We start from the raw sequence: 16,073 nt of genomic DNA, 5'->3' as shown, positions 1-16,073 counted from the left end.
GAAAAACTTGTTGGCAATTTGAATATTTTCAGTGTATTTGCAAATTGGAAAATGCAAAAATGCTTCAAAATTATCATTTTGTTGGCCTAATGACTTGTGCAAAATGTCGCGGTGTTAAGAGATACTTGGCGAGCTGCTTAGCATGGCAGCTGCGAAATGCTGAATGTGGATTGGATGCTATATGCCGCATGCTCCACTGAAGAACCTCTCCCAGTTGCCAACTTGGCTGGGGCTGAGCGTAAAATGTTTGCTTAATTGTCAAAATTTGTGTTGCTGCTGCAGGGGAAACTATCCAAAGACCACAAAGTCGCTTAGGGAGACGCCAAGGATGGGGCATCATGGCTCATGATGAGGGATGAGCATTAACCCAGTTAACCCATTAAAGCCGTGTCATAAATTCAAAGCCCACAGCACAACAACAGAGTCAGCAACAACAACAACAGCCACGCTGGCGCTTGCTTTGTGGCTTTTTGTGGCCAGGCTTGGCACCGTTTTTCGACTCATTAAAGCCAACTTTACGCAATTAGCCTAATAAGCCGCCCCGAAGTAGGCTACAAAAAACCGAACAAGCAACAGCGAGACGCAAAAGCAAAAACAGAAACAGTAGCAGACACAGCCGCCACCTCGCAATTTTACAACACTTTTGGGCTCATTTCGCATTTTCGCTCAATTAAATTAATTAAATGACAGCTCAAATATGCAGCGAGTCCGAGCTGTGGAGATGACCCAACTGATGAGCCTTCGGTGTGGCAAAAGGAACAAAATTGGGATATAGCTAATAGTCGCAAAATTATGCGTGCAATTCTGCGAGCAAAAGATCGTATATAAAATACCCTACAAACAAAATTAGTAAAATTCAGAATTTTAAAATAAAATTGTGAAAGCAAAGGGATGACTATGAGTGGAAGTATACCAAAATATATATATTTATATATAGATATAAACAAATATATTGGGATATTATTTATCCCTATCCTTTAGCCTGGACATTATGGAACGTCGACCATTTACTAAAACGAAAAAATTTTAATGCGCAGCAAATTTTATTTATATTCACTCAAAATTCAGACAAATACATATATCACACTATACATATATCACACTACTACTTGACATTAAGATTTTGAATTAAGCTATTTTCCCATAATTCAATCATCTTAACTCGTCAATTAACGAAAAATTTTGAGAAACGTAACAAAGGCAACAGCCAAACAATTAAAAAAAAATTGAAATTAAAATCATTTTTCTCAAAATTAGAAAGTAGACCAATATGGCTATCTACTTGTTATCCGGGCAGGCCATCTGATAAAGGAACTGTATGATGGTACGGGTGGGACGACCCGTCATTCGGTCTCGCAGCAAATATGGCAACGGAGCATGCTGAGTTACCATGCCAACGTTGCGTATGTCCAGATGCGCCCAGTCCACGCACGGCACCAGCTCGTGGAGTATAGCAGCAGCGATGCAGCTGGAGGCGGGCCCGCGACCTCGATTGTTGATGTCGTAGGTAACATTGGGCGAGATCAGACGCTTAAAGTAATTCCATAAAGGCAGACGCCATACACGATCGCCAGTCAGCCCTCCGGCCTTCTCGAATTGCTTGAAAACAAAGTTCGAATTGCTGAAAATTCCCGCTGCACTGCCGCCAAGACCATAGCAAACGCCATAGCCTAGCGTAGCGATATCCACAACGAGCCGTGGCTTAAAACTGGCTTGTGCATAGAGCAGCGGATCAGCCATGACCACTACTCCAGCGTGGCTCACATCCTTGATGCCCATTGTCTTGCCGTTCAGCAGCGTAATCACATCGCCAGGCTTGACAGCCATTCCCGACGGCATATTCTCGCAGAGCGGCAGCACAGCGCTTATGTTCAAAGGCAGCGACAGTGCTGCTGCGGCCCGTATGGTAGCCACGCAGACAGCGGCGCCGGCCATACAACCGCGATAGACTTGCATGCATTTCTTGGGGTGCAGGCAGAGGCCGCCGCTATTGTATGTAAGGCCCTTGCCCACCAACAAGATGGGCTTGTCCTCGGGCGCCGTACCACAGTAATTGACCTCCAGTACAACGGGTGGTTCACAACTGCCTTTGGCGATCATTAGGAACGAGTTGAGATGATTCTCCTCGATCCAGTCCATTGAACGTATGTCTACGCTAACACCGCACGGACACAGCGCATCTACAGTGGACTGTGCGAATATAGTCGGAGTCATCTGGTTGGCCGGTGCATCGCTCAGGCGTCTGGCCAAGTTCTGAGACTCGGCTTTGAAAAGGCCACGTGTCCAGGCATCCACTTCAGGAGAATCGTACAGCTCCAGTTTGGGAATTTGTGTACGATCCTGTTTCCGGCGATTGCTGTTGTAACGCCAAATGGCCAAAGCGCTTCCCTCAGCTGCTTGCTCTGGATATTCCATAGAATCCACAAAAACATCCGTCACACCCTGAAGTTGTAAAGCTCGAGCACCAACTCCAGAGGCGACACGTGCATTTTCCATGCCCTCGTCAAGCATTTCCATATCATTATAGCCGGCCCCCTCCTGACCAAGCCCCACAACGGCAACGGCACTGAACTCCGGGTCCACATTCATGAAAACCATGCCCTTGCCCAGCTCACCTTTCATATGCATCTCGCGCACCAAATCGGAGATTTTTCCTTGAGCCCGATCATCAAACTTTTCACCGCTGGACGTCAGCTTGGGCTCACGTTCGCCCTCTTTGGTGTAGACGCCTATCACAACACCCTTAACTACGCTGCCTTCATCGCACTTAACCGCGAAATGCCGAACCTGCTGATTAGTAGATGATCTACCTATTCCGTCAGACATCCGAATGTCGTCCTTCCAAGAACTAGTCAGGCGAATTCGCTTGTAAAAATTCACATTTTTATGGAACGCAATGGACACACGATTTACAAACATCATTTTGTTTAGTCTTTAAAAGTTTACGTTAGCTATGAACTATATTAGAAGTGTGTAGTTGTAACCTCTTCCGAAAATTTTCCTGATACGAATGCGAACACACGTGTATTAAGCCCTAATGAATACTATATAATAAGTTGACAAAACTAACTTGGCCTCCTTAAGTAAACAAATTAGGCATGTCATGAGAAACAAATGTCAGGTTTTTGAAATAGGCTAATGACAGCGGCTAGATTCGATGAAAATGGATTTTGTAACAATTACTTTTATGGTGACTGATATTTTATGATTTTGCCGATATATTCGACTTTTCATTTTTTAAAGACTAATAAAATGTTGCTTATATAAAACATTTATATACAGACAAAACACGTTGTGCATACAGTTTAACACAATATAGTCCGAGCACATATAGCCAATATTTGATAAGATTGTTTAATTTAGCATTTGAAAAACTTTCAACATAAACATTATAAATGGGAAAGCATATTCTTATTCTTCGTCGGAGTCCTGTTGACTATTGGGTTTCAGGCCACCGAAGACCTTGGCAGGTATTGCTTTCTGTTCGAAACGCAACTTCTTCATGATGAGACCCTCGTTATCAGTTGCTGTTGCTGCAGCTGTGTCGCCTTCTGGAGCCTGTTCTGCAGCATCTTCTGCCTCATCATCTTCATCTTCCTCATCGCTATCGCCGATATCAATCTCATCAGGATTAATGACAGTATTGTCCTTGGTCTTGGAACCGCCCTGCGTTTCGCCACGCACAAACATTATATTTGAGGCAGCCTTTTCGGCTGGCTTCTGCTTAGCTTCAGCTGCCGCTTGTCGCGCCTTCTCCTCCAACATACGCATGGCATCAGAGCCAGAGCCAGCGCCTGCATCGGCTGCAGCGCCATTATTCGTATTGAGAAATTGAGCAGCCATCATGTTGACCTGTGTGTTGTATGTGGCCTGAACAGAGCGCTTGATACGCAACATCTCACGCATTGTGTCTTCGTTACCGTGACGCACTTCAAACTCTTTCCATGTTTGCCAGAAATCGGCGGTAATACGAGGATCGCAAACCTTTAGACGATATAGAATGTTAAATTGTATACATAATTGGCTAATTCGCACACTACTTACTTGCGAGCAATGTGAATAGATGGCTCTGGCACGGTCTACCTCGCCGAGCTTTGTTTCCAGCTCTGCAAACTTGACACACATGTGCCGCATATTCTGCTCCGGCAGTGCCTCGATAGCCTTTTCATAGATCTCACGTGTGCGTGGTAGTCCATAAATTTCGGCTGCCTTTTTGATAAATATGTTGTACATATCGAACATCTCCTCCTCTTTGACAGCACTGGTAGCGCGATCATAAACGGCCATGGCATGTCGCGCCAGCCCGTGTTCTTCTTCCAGCTTGGCATAGAGCAAGTAGAAATACTTGGCATGCTCCGGCGGACAATTATCCAGACACTGCTCAAAAAGATCGCGAGCACGCTCCAGTTTGGAGCCACCATATCTTTTCAGAAATTTGCTCAGATACGAATTCCAAATGTCGTAGACATTCGGCCATTTGAACAGCGCAATACCCTTTTCGTAGGCACGATAGGCTTCCTCATAGTAGTTGTGCTCTTCCAGAAACAAGCCGTAATTGATGATTATTTGTGGCGTGCAAATCTTAAGGTCAATGATACGCTCGTAAACGGCCTTGCAAGTTTTGAAAGTGCCAAAGGACTCCTCCAAATCTGCGTACATAGACCAAACTTTGAGTGATTTATACAGACGCATTTGCACCGTTTCCGTCTCATCATGATAGGCAACCTTTCGCTTTGGCATTGCCGTAGCGCGTTGCATTAACTTCAGTGCAGCTTCAAATTGCTGCTGACGCAGTTCCAATTCGGCCCACTCGCACCACACCGCTGCCAAGTGTTCCACCTTAACGTATTCCACTTGCGTACCGCGTTCAAAGACTACACGTGCATCCTCTACCTGTCCATTTTCCTCGTAGAACTTGGCAAACTCCACCCACAACGTGTGCAGCTGGCCGACTGCTTGCTTCGGCTGCACCGTCTGCACGGCCTCCGTATAGGTGTTTATGATCTCCTCTGGTTTATCCTCATAGAGTTTGATTCGCTTGTGCCATTCATGCACATTATGAGGATTCTGGCGTAGCAACACGCTGTTTAGCAGCAGCAGACGGCGCTCCATTAGATACTCGAAGCGCGAAAGACGCAACTCAACATCAATGTCATCTTCCTCGTTTGCGTCCTCATCGTTGGCAACCTGCTCCATGCGTTTGTTCAACGACAGCTCTTCAAACTGCGCATACTCATCGAAAACTTGAGTGAAGTCTCGAACCGTCGTCACTGTTTGTATTGCCTCCTCATAGATGTCGCGCGCACGATCAAACAAGCCTGACCGTACATAATAATCAGCCAGGGAGTTCCAGAGGTGCCCTAACTGATCCGTGTATCGACGTAAGCCACCACGAATAATTGCATCCACATTCAATGAATGCACCTTGTGCGGATGCTTCGATATTAGATCGCAGAGCTCGTTCCACAGTTGATGATTTGACTTGCCGTGCTTCGACACAAAATGTTCGTTGTCCACAATGTGAGCGAGTTGCTGGGCAGCCTCATCCAAGCGTTGTGCCTCCTACCAAAATAGAATCATGATGTAAAAATCAATATTTTCTATTAAAAGACTGTCTTTCACCTGTAAGTAGGCCACATACTCCTCTGCATCCTCGGGAAACAGTTTCAGATAGCGCCTGTAGACGCGTAACGCCGTCTCAGGCATTTCATAACGCTGCACGAATTTCAGAAACAGCGGCCAAATGCGTCCATGCTGTGTAATGGGCAATGCACGCAGCGCACGATCGAAAACATGGCGGGTACGCGTAATTCGACATTGCGAGCTCATGAATACTCCATAGTCCATCCAAATACGAGGCATCTTGTGCATGAAGACCAGTGCGCGCTCAAATGTGTTGTTCACCTGCTCGTACATGGGATCTGTTGGTATGCGGCCACGCACCTGCTTCCTGCGCGTACGCAAATAGTTGTACCAGATTTTGTAGCTGCCAGGCAGCTCCTTCAGTGCCCGTTCATACACCAAATTAACGCCATTGTTGGGCGCTTTGGCCTTGTGATCTATGTAACGCAGCCAGTGCTTCACGGAATATGCATTGCGAAGAATCTCCTCTTCATACGGCACATCCTCCTCGTCCTAAAAACACGTAATTAGCAAAGTGCTTAAGTATATAGCCGTTATATACTTACGAAATTGAGTTCAATTTGCAGCGCTGGTGTTGATTTTTCCCCCATTTTGCTTTTATTTGCAAATAATACACCAAAAGCCGCAAAACGTTTGCATGCGCGTCTTCTATCAGCTGTTAACACACAGCGTTGCCACCTTAACGAAAATGAAACTAAAAATTCTGTTGAAATAGTAAATACAACTTAAGCGACAACCCTACAGTATTGTAAAATGCAAAACCAACAGTGTTGAATAGCCGCACGCGGCATCTTTTTGGCGGCCATCACAACGCAGAACTGAAAGTCGCAAGCTAAAACGCATAACTTAATGTGTTGACAAAAAACGCGCATTTAGATTTAAATAATAAGAAACTAAACAATTTGAAAATGTCCACAAGCGCTGCACGAGTTTACATACAAGTAGAGAGCGAGGCCGAGCAGCAGGAGCATCTTAAGCAACAACGTAAAACATTAAAGCCCTTACAGGCTAACGCGAACGCTAACGACAAGGAGAATTTAACGGGACTCGGCGGACGCGTCTCCATCGTGGATCAGCTCAGTCGTTTAAAAGCCGGCGTCAATGTAACGCCCAAATATGGAAAACGCAAATGCGTCGATACAGCTGTCACAACAACAATAACAACGCAGGACGCCGATACACAGACCGAAGAATTCGCGTCCACCAACGATGCAGAGAAGCCCATCACAGCGGATGATCTGACAAGCGAGAGCGAACCGGGTGAGAACTACTACAAACTGCTCTCTGAGCAGCGACGCGTAGCTCTAGAGGAGACCCTCAACGAAAACCGCCATTTGCACGAGCGCATCGAAGGACTCGAGGAAGAAATGGACACAATGCGCAAAGAACTAGACGAGGCTAAGACGCTGGTGGAAGTGCTCAAAGAGATATGCGACGAGGAAGAAAATGATGAACAGACGCACTCAGAGGATGTACACGAATAGTTATATGAAATGCTAAATAACCAATAAATATATTTTTTATGTTTTTAAGTCATATTATATTTTGAAAGTAGCAGTAGTTAATTCATTTCAATTTTCTTAACTTATACATTTACTATTATTATTATTATTATTATTATTATATATGCAACATTCAACCCAATGGACTGGTCTCAATGTACGCCAGCAATAAATATACTAGTTAATGCGCCAGTTTTGTTCCAATAAAAATTGTTTCTGTATCTTGCACATATTTTCATTCACTTTAGCCAGTCGGTGATTATTTCCTCGCTGTGAAATGTCTCCACATCGAACTGTAAGAGAAATGTATAACATATGCAATATATAATTACATATAAATACGCACCGCATCTGTGGATACCTCAATGCACTCCTCGTACTTGGGCACAGCACCCATTACGTCCACATCATTCGCGGCTGCATCTAGATAGGCTGAATCGGCCTTAGCTGCTGCGATGAGCACCGCCGTCTCAGTGTCTGGAACAATGATCTCCTCGTCGTCGTCATCTTCCGGAGCAGGCACTTTGGCTAATCGTGTGTCCGCGTCGTCCGGATGACCATGGGCGGCTTTCATGTGCAGACGTAGAGGAAACGGACGTGCATACTCTGCACCACAAGTAACGCACCAATATTTGTTGGACAGCTGTTGGCTCTTGATGGCAGCATTGCTGATGCTCTTCGCGTCGCCTGTTCTGTGAGTCGACATGTGCGCTTTGACAGCATACAGCGAGGCAAAGGGACGATTGCAGACGGCGCATTGATACGGCTTCGTGTGCGTATTCTTATGGGCATAGAGCTGTACAGAGGTGCGAAAGGATTTCGGGCAGCTATCGCAAACATACAGACGATCCGAGCTGTGAATGCGCAAATGATGCGAGTAAACCTGATGCGATTTAAATCTGCAATACGAAAAGAAACGCAATTAAATTGAGCATATGAGAAAGTCTAGCTCCAGAACTCACCGCTTGTTGCACGTGGTACACACATAGGGTCGTATGTTAGTGTGTGTACGCAGGTGTAGGGTTAATGAGTAGGAGACACGAAAGGTTTTTCCGCACACCTCGCAACTATACGGCTTTTCACCCGTATGGACGCGCTCGTGCTTCACTTTCTCGTAGGGGCGAGAGAAGACACGCTCACAGTATTGGCAGGCAAATCCTGGCTTATCCTTGTTCACATTGGCGGGCTTTTTATTGGCATTGCTATTGCTGTTCAGAGCATGACGTTCATGAATCTTCAAATGCACCTCATAGTTTGTCACGTTTTCAAATTTGCGATTACAAGTGCCGCACAGAAACTGCTGCTGGCTCTGATGCATCTGTTTGTGCACAGTCAACAGGTTCTGCTCAAAGCTGTAAAAGAGTTAGTAAATTGAATTAATTATTAACTAATTGAGCTACCGAAACTTGGAATTAAGAGAAGGCATTCCTGATATACAAGTTAGCATAAAGACTCCTTATCTGAATTATCAAAAATATAGACCGACCTCTTATTGCAAATCTCACAATAAAACTGATCCAACTCGCTGTACTGCTGATGTGCACCCACGGGTAACGCATCCTGTATGGACTTTGAGGCACGTTTGTTGTGAATGCGCATATGAAATTTAAGGCATTTGGCCGAGCTGAATTGCGTTTTACAAATGTCGCAAACTGTGGTGCTGTTGTTGTTGTTGCTGGAAGCTGTTGTAGCTGCACCTTTTCGGCGCATTGGTGTCTGGGCTTTGGATAATTTGGTGTTGTTGTTTTTGCTGCGTGCTTCACCATTTGCTTCGGCCTGTGGGCAACTATGGTCCTCGGCGCTCTGGCGAGTCTCGAATATGCTGTGACAATCGAAACAAAAATAACGTTCTGATTTGTTAGGCAGTTCCTCAGCCTCTGCCTCAGCTTCGGTTGCGATTTCGGCTTCATTGTGGACTTCTGGTTCGGTTGTGTGCACTAGCTCGTCATCATCCAGTACCTCCCAAAGCTGCGGTTCGCTGGCCTCATCTAACTCCTCAATCAAGTCATCCTCGACGACCATGGAATCAATATCTATTGAGTTGTCCTCAAACTCATCTTTAATTTCAACAGCGGGCACCGTAACTTTAGATCTGGCCTCGACAGTAGCCGAACATCCATTGGGGCCACTGTGCGCCTGGTTGTACGATTCGATGCTGTCAAAGTCATTGTTGCAATCTTCACAATAATATATTTCATCCGCACACGTATCAATTATGAAATGGTCAACATTGCTTTGTTTTTGTTCGTCCACGTGCGAGTTCGGAGTTATTCCGTATTGTTTCCCACTGAGTCCTGTTAATTAGTATTGTGAGCAGTCGCGGAGATTAATGCTTTCAAGAATTACGCACCTGACATCGCATTTTTTCGCCTTGAACGCTAGAATAATATATTTTGCTGTCAGTGCCTACATATGTGTAGTCCACTTAATTCTTGTCACAAATATGACCCAAATATCGATGAAGCACGAAAACGATACTTGACAATCGATTTATCATCGATTGCTTATACCGATAGTTTGCTAACGTACCACTGTTAGCTGCACATAGTCACTCTCTGTAGTCGCTCTGTTAACTTCAAGTAACGTTTATTCCATTCAAATTGATACAAATTAATTAAGTTTTTTGTAATTTATTTGCTCTATGTGATTGGCACTAAGTTAGGCATATGTACAAAAACAATATAACAAGTATCAATATCAATATCAATATCAAACATTAAACAGATCTCTTTACAAGCTATTAAACGACTTTAAGCAGGAATGATTACAAGTTTATCTCACTGACTGACTACAGGGTACAATTAGAACTAAAAATGACCCGAAACTAAAATAACAACGAATACAGCTGACAGCCAATACGTTTGCAAACATTCGAAACGACATAGGCGCCAGCCGAAACGGTCACGAACAATGTCAGCCAGCCAAGAAATGTAAATTCCCCGACACGCGGCCGTATATGCTGCTGCAGACCCAACCAGCCGCCATTGTCGATCAGCCAGTAGACCAGGTCATCCTCAATAATCTCAGCCAAGCCGTCCACCAGGGTCTGCAAGTAATCATAGTGGCCCTGGCGGACACAGTCGATGGCGAAGCCGCCACAGACGGAGAATATCGAGATGATTTTGCCCCACGTAATGCTCGAGCGAAAGAGATCCTTGGCCACCAGATTGAGCAGCATTGGCGCCATATCGCTATCCTCCAGCTCACCAAAGGGCGCACGTGACAGCTGCCTGGAGATGTTCGTATAGACACGCGGATGCATGCGCTCCAGTTCCTCGCCCATCTACATGAGAAATAAAAAAAGCGTTGAAAAAGAGATCGAATAAATAAAGCAGGTATACGTACGCTATTGAGCGCTGGAAACACCTCGTAGACAACATGTGACGATGGTTCCAGTATGTTGCGTAGTCTTTGTATCACCTTGCGATTGAGTACCCCGGCACGTCGCAGCCGCGCTCTTATGTACTGCCCGCACAGGCATTTGCCCTGGCAAATAGACAAAGAATATAACGAAGTTCAATTAATAAATAACCAATTCGATCAAATCAATTTAGCTGATAGTTGTTCGTAGCTTTGATCTTTCGCACATGGACCCATCAGTGCCAAGAGGGCCGCGCTGCGAAGGTGTATCCATCAATTGCTAGTCAAAATTTCCGCTTATCCGGAATCGCATAATTTATGATATCTGGAAACAATTCTAAAATACATTTCGAGTTCGTCTATTTTCATTTTCGAGCTGCTTTGTTTGGGTTTGTCGGCGCGCCGGCATTGGAAAATTGTTTTTGTGGCACTTTTCAAGCAATTTCATTTCGGTTTAACTTTTGGCCAAAAACACAAAAAAAAAATTATGCTTGTCTGCGAATTTTGAGTGTTCGGCCAATCAGTGAACGAGTGACACCTGCTAAATTTCATTCACACATTTAACACACCTCAAGATAGTTCAAAATTTGAAAGCCAACGCAGCACATTAAATGCAGCTCTCGCAAAAATAATATAAACACAAGAAAAACAAAGAGTTCACAATCAAATTTGCTCAGCTATGAGATATTGTGTATTAAGTTAGTTTGTTTGCTTATCTTAGTCTAGAATATGAATTCGAATTTGACTTTTGAATGTACTAAGTTCTCTGGTTAATAACGAGGATTCGTTTCTCTCTGAGTTCAGTTTCTTAATCACAATTTACATCGTTAACTCTACATTTATAATCATGAAGATATCTTAAAATTCTAAAAAAACGGACTCTTCGAGAGATTCACGCTCTTCCATAATATACATATCATTATCTTGTTGTTAGACACGCACACACACCTTACTTACTCAGACAATCTAACACCACACCTAAGTAGAACAGGGTATTTGGCACTATACTTTATTTAGTGCAGAAGGAAAGAAATTGGAAATGTTTATAGAGATGTGTGTTAACCATTAGCTAATAAAATCCTAAACAGATTCAACAAACCGTGTGTTGGACTACCAATACTAAAGGTCGGGTACATATGCGCAGACTTAACATAAGAAACGAATAGTCAGTTAAGCGAATTTCCACCAAGATCTTTTGGCTGCACTTAGATAGTTTAATAATTTTACATTGAGCAAACTTAATAATAAATAGTGTTTTTATTTTGATTCAAGAGCCGACAAAAAGAGTGCATAAGATACCCGTATTAGTATTCGCTAACCTTAGCAATGCAATTCACAACTAGTTATAGCTGAAGACGCGTAGCAACTGCAACTGCGAGTCGATAGAGTTGGTAGCAAAGTCTGCTGATGATAGCAATCAAAGGTTATCGGAAACAGCCTGCGCACTTTTCGGCTACTTATACCCAGCATACGTTTATATAGAACCAAATAGTAATAGTTAAGTAAAGCCTGTTAAATAACTGATGTTGTAGGCATTATCTAATAATCTCCATAAAAAATATTAATTTTAATGAATATGTTGGCCTACTTTGTAATTTAAATAATACAAATGACTGAATTGGCTTCCTCACTTAAAGTCAGCGCCAATGCTTATCGAGCACGCCTTCTACATAGACTCTACACTAGACAAACACAGAAGTATCTATGAAACACGTGTCTACAGTGTTGTCTATTTTGTATGTCTGTGTCTGTGCCTGTTACTGTGATAGATGTCTGTTTAATTGACAATGTCAGGCCGCTAGCAATTGTTATCGACACTCGTTAAATTATATTTATTTCGCACAATTATCATTTGTCATGGCAGCGAACAGAAATTCACAAATTGGCGCCAACTTGACATATGACATTGCCGAAAAAGACTCGACACGGCCTTGGCTGAATCGGGGTATTGAAATGTTGACAAGTCTATTGAATGTTGTTTGCACTCAATAGCTATTGCCCAACTCTTCCCACATGGGGTTTATCAACCTGTTGTGGCGTGTGCTTACGTTAAATGCTCTTTGGGCCATAAATCTATCCAATTTGTTTATGCCACGCACTCTCCAAACGCCGACATAATTATTACCACCTGAAGAGCTAAATGCTTGCATGTTTTTCTTTCAATTGCCAGCTCCATGAATCCATCACCCCCAAACTCAATTGGCGGCGAGTATTGCGAAATCTATAAATAGCAACAGTTTTTCGCTCTCCTTTTTACTTTTTAGTCAAATTTTGTAGTGCTTGCAGCTGTTTGGATATCTTGATTTTATTTTATTTTTTGTTAGAGCGAACTATTTGTTTACATTACCCTTGGGCCTTGGTGTTTGGGGTTTTTCTTATAAATTATTTTTTGATAATTTTGTGCTTTTAATATAGTTTAACAGGAACAGAAACATTATATTTTATATTTATCTGTTCATTGGAAGCCTTTAAACATAAAATAATTAATTTTTATGAATTTTTTATAGATTTTTTTAGTTGTCTTAGAGACAAATTTCAATGAGCAATTTTTGTTTTATCTATTTCAATATAACTAAAAAATGATATATATTGACTTTTGCTTCAGTTTTATCTGAAAGCTGACGAGCCAAGCTACGGTACCCGCATTCTCAAGTTAGCAAGCTCAACATGTTTTATCAACGAATGGTCAACAAATGGGGGAAAAATTCGCAACTCTAGCCGTAGGGTAAATATTTCTAAATAATTAAATGGCAAGCAAAAAATAAATAATAAAAAAGTGTAAACATTTTTCACGTTGAAAAGCCAGCCATATTAAGTTTTTTATTTTGTTATCAGCCGAGATAAACAAATTGTTAAAAGAGAAGAAAAAACAATATAAATAAATAAACTTCTATACAATATACATACATTTCTATAAATATAGATACGAGGTTACCCTATCAATTAAACGTCTAAAGAGGGCTTATGTAATGCTCGTCCACGCCCACTAATTGGGTAATTTTTAAAAATTTCATTAAACTTTAAACAGCAACAATACTGATACCACCAACTGCTGGTGGTTATTTACCGAAATTTATACCAAAATATATAAATATTCAATTTGTTTACACAGCTTTTCGCCTTTTACCCTGTTGTCTCGAAATGCTTAAAAAGAGGAGTATTTTATCTCCGAATGCCACAGACTAGATAGAGTACATAGAACATACAGTATAAGTTCCATGAAATGGATATGGAATGTGGAAGATACAAAAAAGACTACCTAAAGTATATACAGAATATAGAATAGAATAGCATATACAAGTTTTAGTATAACTTTTCTAAATTAACTGTAAAGTATATAATATATTGAACAACCATAAATTAAGTATAGAATATGGATGTATATTTTCTCTAAAATGCATATAAATTATAGAAAATATAATATAATTCCCTGCATTGCGCTCTCTCCAGTGCAGAGATGTAGGGAATATATACTCTCACATTATCACAGATGTGTCCTATAATTTTTTAATCTTAGGCATTACAAGATTTCCATTTTAACCATATCTTCTGCAAAATTTCTCGAAGTATTACATTAATAGCTTCGTAATCGGACAGCTGCATTGGCTCTACCTTTGCCTCGCTCACATAATTTAGTTAAATGCGTTTTCATATAGTTTCTATGGCTAACGTCTCCACGTCATTTGGAGCACATTCATACAAAATTCATTCATTATGAAAGCTAAACGCGTACCATTGACTAACTGTTTTACTCGTCAGCCTGTATATTCGCCAAAGTCAAGGTCGCGCTTACTTCTGACAGGGTCCAGGGAGGGCAAATGCTCATCTAATCTACGATTCTAATTCTCATTTCATTTGCTTGTGGTTTTGCAGTGCTTTGAAATGTTTTAAGTATTTATTAATAAATATTCGTCATTTTGCTCTACTTGATTTGCCTATTATGTACAGGGTATCTTTGCATCACACTCATTTTGCTTATCACTTTTTATCGCGCAACAGTTTGCGGACTTACCTGATTAATAATTTCCATTTTGTACTCCTGGTAGTTCGTCATGGTGCGTGTGCTGCTGGCCAGCGATGAGGTGGAGGCGGCGCGTGTCATGTGGCCGACCACGCCTCCTGGCTGGCCCGCTGCCGTGCTGCCCACATGAGGAGATCTGCCATTGAGCGGCGCACGTAAAGCTTTCCAGTCGCTGGCTGCGGTGGCGATGGTGCTCCGTCTATTTGCAGTATAGATCTCATTGTCCAGCGAGGAAGACTTGAACTTGGCCAGCTTGGGTGTGGGAGCTTTGTTGGCGGCGGCGGTAGTGGTGGTGGCGGTAGCTGCTGTGGTGGGTGCCATGGCCATAGTCATTTAGGCGATGCAAGGCAGGCGCAATGCTTCGCTGCAGCTGGACAATGGACCAAGCTTTGCTCTCTCTGTCTCTCTCCCTTTCTCTATCTTTAGGTTTTGCTTTTGCTGTTGCCCTTTCTATTGGTGCTGTTGTTGTTGTTGCAGTCTCCTCTGCCCCCACTTTGTGAGCTACAGCTTGCATGCAAGTTGTGTAAAAGTTGAGCTTTTATTATTACAATTTGCTGGGGCTGATTGTCGCCTTGCAATGAGCGCAGCTAGTTTTGCGCTTTTTTGGAGGTGGTTTGGCTTGATGAAATGTGCAAAACAAAATACAAAATCGAGAATAAATGTTGCGCCCAAAGCGTAGAGCAGGCAAACACACACACGAATAGCGCACACAAGAGAAAACAACTAAAAACTTGTTGTTGGTTGGTATTATTCGATTGATTTTCAAGCTGCTTCTGTTGCTTTCTTTTTGCTGTTGCTGTTATTGTTGTTGTTATTGTTCTTGTTGCCGTCTCGTTTGTTGTTGGTGCTGCCTTTATTTTACCTTTTATTTTATTTTTGCTGTGGCGCGTGTGTTTTTGTCGCTTTGCTTCACTTTGCTTTGAACTTTTAACCGAGAAATCTACGAAAAAAAACACAATAACAACTGTGTTGTGCAAACGTCGGGGGATTGCCGCTCTGTCTCGGTCACAATTTTAGCGGCCCCGATGTTCTAACGCGTGAGAGTGTGCGCCGTTAACTCAGCTGCTGTTTGCTGCTGCTGCTATTCGTTTGGCTGCGCTGCTCGCTTTGGGGCCGAGCTCCAAAAAAGCACGCAATGAAAAGCTCCCCAGAGCGAGACAGCCACAGCAGCCATGTACGATGCGTCTGTCGTCTTTGCATATGCACATAGTAATAGTTGGGCGCCAAACTTATTTGGTTTGCGCACTTCTCTTATGGAAACATTTTCAACTCTCCTTTTTAATTACAATTGAGTCTATTCAAAATATTCACATCTTTCGATATTTTCTCACATCGATAATATTTTAGAAAGCGATACTTAATTGCTACGCTCACAAAACTATCGATATTAACTGTACATATCAAGCGCAAATCAAAGAGAAAGTAAGATTACATTAAATTGATTCGAATCTTAAATCGTGCTCAGCTAATTAATAAACAATACTATTTTAAATTAACCTCACCTTGGTATTGACTCTGTCAGCAAAACTACAAATATTAACAAATCA

At 42.4% G+C, this 16,073-nt stretch overlaps 5 protein-coding genes across 5 annotated transcripts; 1 reads left to right on the top strand and 4 right to left on the bottom strand.

Moving 5' to 3' along the window:
- Nucleotides 1-1,257: 1,257 nt before the first annotated feature.
- Nucleotides 1,258-3,045, bottom strand: LOC111595469 (cytosol aminopeptidase). The gene has a single exon (XM_023309234.2). It carries the CDS (start codon nt 2,920-2,922, stop codon nt 1,279-1,281), a length of 1,644 nt encoding a protein of 547 aa, XP_023165002.1. The 5' UTR covers nt 2,923-3,045; the 3' UTR covers nt 1,258-1,278.
- A 315-nt stretch (nt 3,046-3,360) lies between these two features.
- LOC111595465 (pre-mRNA-splicing factor SYF1) lies at nt 3,361-6,327 on the bottom strand. Its single transcript, XM_023309228.2, has 4 exons — nt 6,189-6,327; nt 5,623-6,135; nt 4,045-5,562; nt 3,361-3,984 (listed from the first exon to the last, which is right to left on the bottom strand). Exons 1-4 carry the CDS (start codon nt 6,231-6,233, stop codon nt 3,412-3,414), a joined length of 2,649 nt encoding a protein of 882 aa, XP_023164996.2. The 5' UTR covers nt 6,234-6,327; the 3' UTR covers nt 3,361-3,411.
- A 93-nt stretch (nt 6,328-6,420) lies between these two features.
- LOC111595483 lies at nt 6,421-7,214 on the top strand. Its single transcript, XM_023309254.2, has one exon. The coding sequence runs from the start codon at nt 6,552-6,554 to the stop codon at nt 7,125-7,127; it is 576 nt and encodes a 191-aa protein (XP_023165022.1). The 5' UTR covers nt 6,421-6,551; the 3' UTR covers nt 7,128-7,214.
- On the bottom strand, nt 7,210-9,595 carry LOC111595468 (zinc finger protein 2 homolog). Its single transcript, XM_023309233.2, has 5 exons — nt 9,496-9,595; nt 8,632-9,439; nt 8,108-8,497; nt 7,492-8,044; nt 7,210-7,438 (listed from the first exon to the last, which is right to left on the bottom strand). Exons 1-5 carry the CDS (start codon nt 9,500-9,502, stop codon nt 7,385-7,387), a joined length of 1,812 nt encoding a protein of 603 aa, XP_023165001.2. The 5' UTR covers nt 9,503-9,595; the 3' UTR covers nt 7,210-7,384.
- Nucleotides 9,596-9,805: 210 nt separating this feature from the next.
- On the bottom strand, nt 9,806-15,821 carry LOC111595479 (bcl-2-related ovarian killer protein homolog B). The gene is made up of 3 exons (XM_023309247.2): nt 14,518-15,821; nt 10,491-10,631; nt 9,806-10,428 (listed from the first exon to the last, which is right to left on the bottom strand). Exons 1-3 carry the CDS (start codon nt 14,857-14,859, stop codon nt 9,970-9,972), a joined length of 942 nt encoding a protein of 313 aa, XP_023165015.1. The 5' UTR covers nt 14,860-15,821; the 3' UTR covers nt 9,806-9,969.
- Nucleotides 15,822-16,073: the final 252 nt, after the last annotated feature.

This window comes from Drosophila hydei, unplaced genomic scaffold (assembly GCF_003285905.1).
Source record: "Drosophila hydei strain 15085-1641.00,03,60 unplaced genomic scaffold, DhydRS2 tig00000060-arrow-pilon, whole genome shotgun sequence".
NCBI classification, from domain to species: domain Eukaryota; kingdom Metazoa; phylum Arthropoda; class Insecta; order Diptera; family Drosophilidae; genus Drosophila; species Drosophila hydei.
This window is presented reverse-complemented; position numbering and strand designations above follow the sequence as displayed.

Bases quoted from the DNA above. Each gene is read 5' to 3' on its own strand.
- LOC111595469 (XM_023309234.2), bottom strand. From the start codon at position 2,922: ATGATGTTTGTAAATCGTGTGTCCATTGCGTTCCATAAAAATGTGAAT.
- LOC111595465 (XM_023309228.2), bottom strand. From the start codon at position 6,233: ATGGGGGAAAAATCAACACCAGCGCTGCAAATTGAACTCAATTTC. The intron at 6,136-6,188 runs GTAAGTATATAA...ACGTGTTTTTAG, and splicing joins TGCAAATTGAACTCAATTTC to GACGAGGAGGATGTGCCGTA. The intron at 5,563-5,622 runs GTGAAAGACAGT...CTATTTTGGTAG, and splicing joins AGTATGTGGCCTACTTACAG to GAGGCACAACGCTTGGATGA.
- LOC111595483 (XM_023309254.2), top strand. From the start codon at position 6,552: ATGTCCACAAGCGCTGCACGAGTTTACATACAAGTAGAGAGCGAGGCC.
- LOC111595468 (XM_023309233.2), bottom strand. The intron at 8,498-8,631 runs GTCGGTCTATAT...ACTCTTTTACAG, and splicing joins TGTGAGATTTGCAATAAGAG to CTTTGAGCAGAACCTGTTGA. The intron at 7,439-7,491 runs GTGCGTATTTAT...TTTCTCTTACAG, and splicing joins TTGAGGTATCCACAGATGCG to TTCGATGTGGAGACATTTCA.
- LOC111595479 (XM_023309247.2), bottom strand. From the start codon at position 14,859: ATGACTATGGCCATGGCACCCACCACAGCAGCTACCGCCACCACCACT. The intron at 10,632-14,517 runs GTAAGTCCGCAA...TCTATTTGCCAG, and splicing joins AAATGGAAATTATTAATCAG to GGCAAATGCCTGTGCGGGCA. The intron at 10,429-10,490 runs GTACGTATACCT...TTTCTCATGTAG, and splicing joins TGTTTCCAGCGCTCAATAGC to ATGGGCGAGGAACTGGAGCG.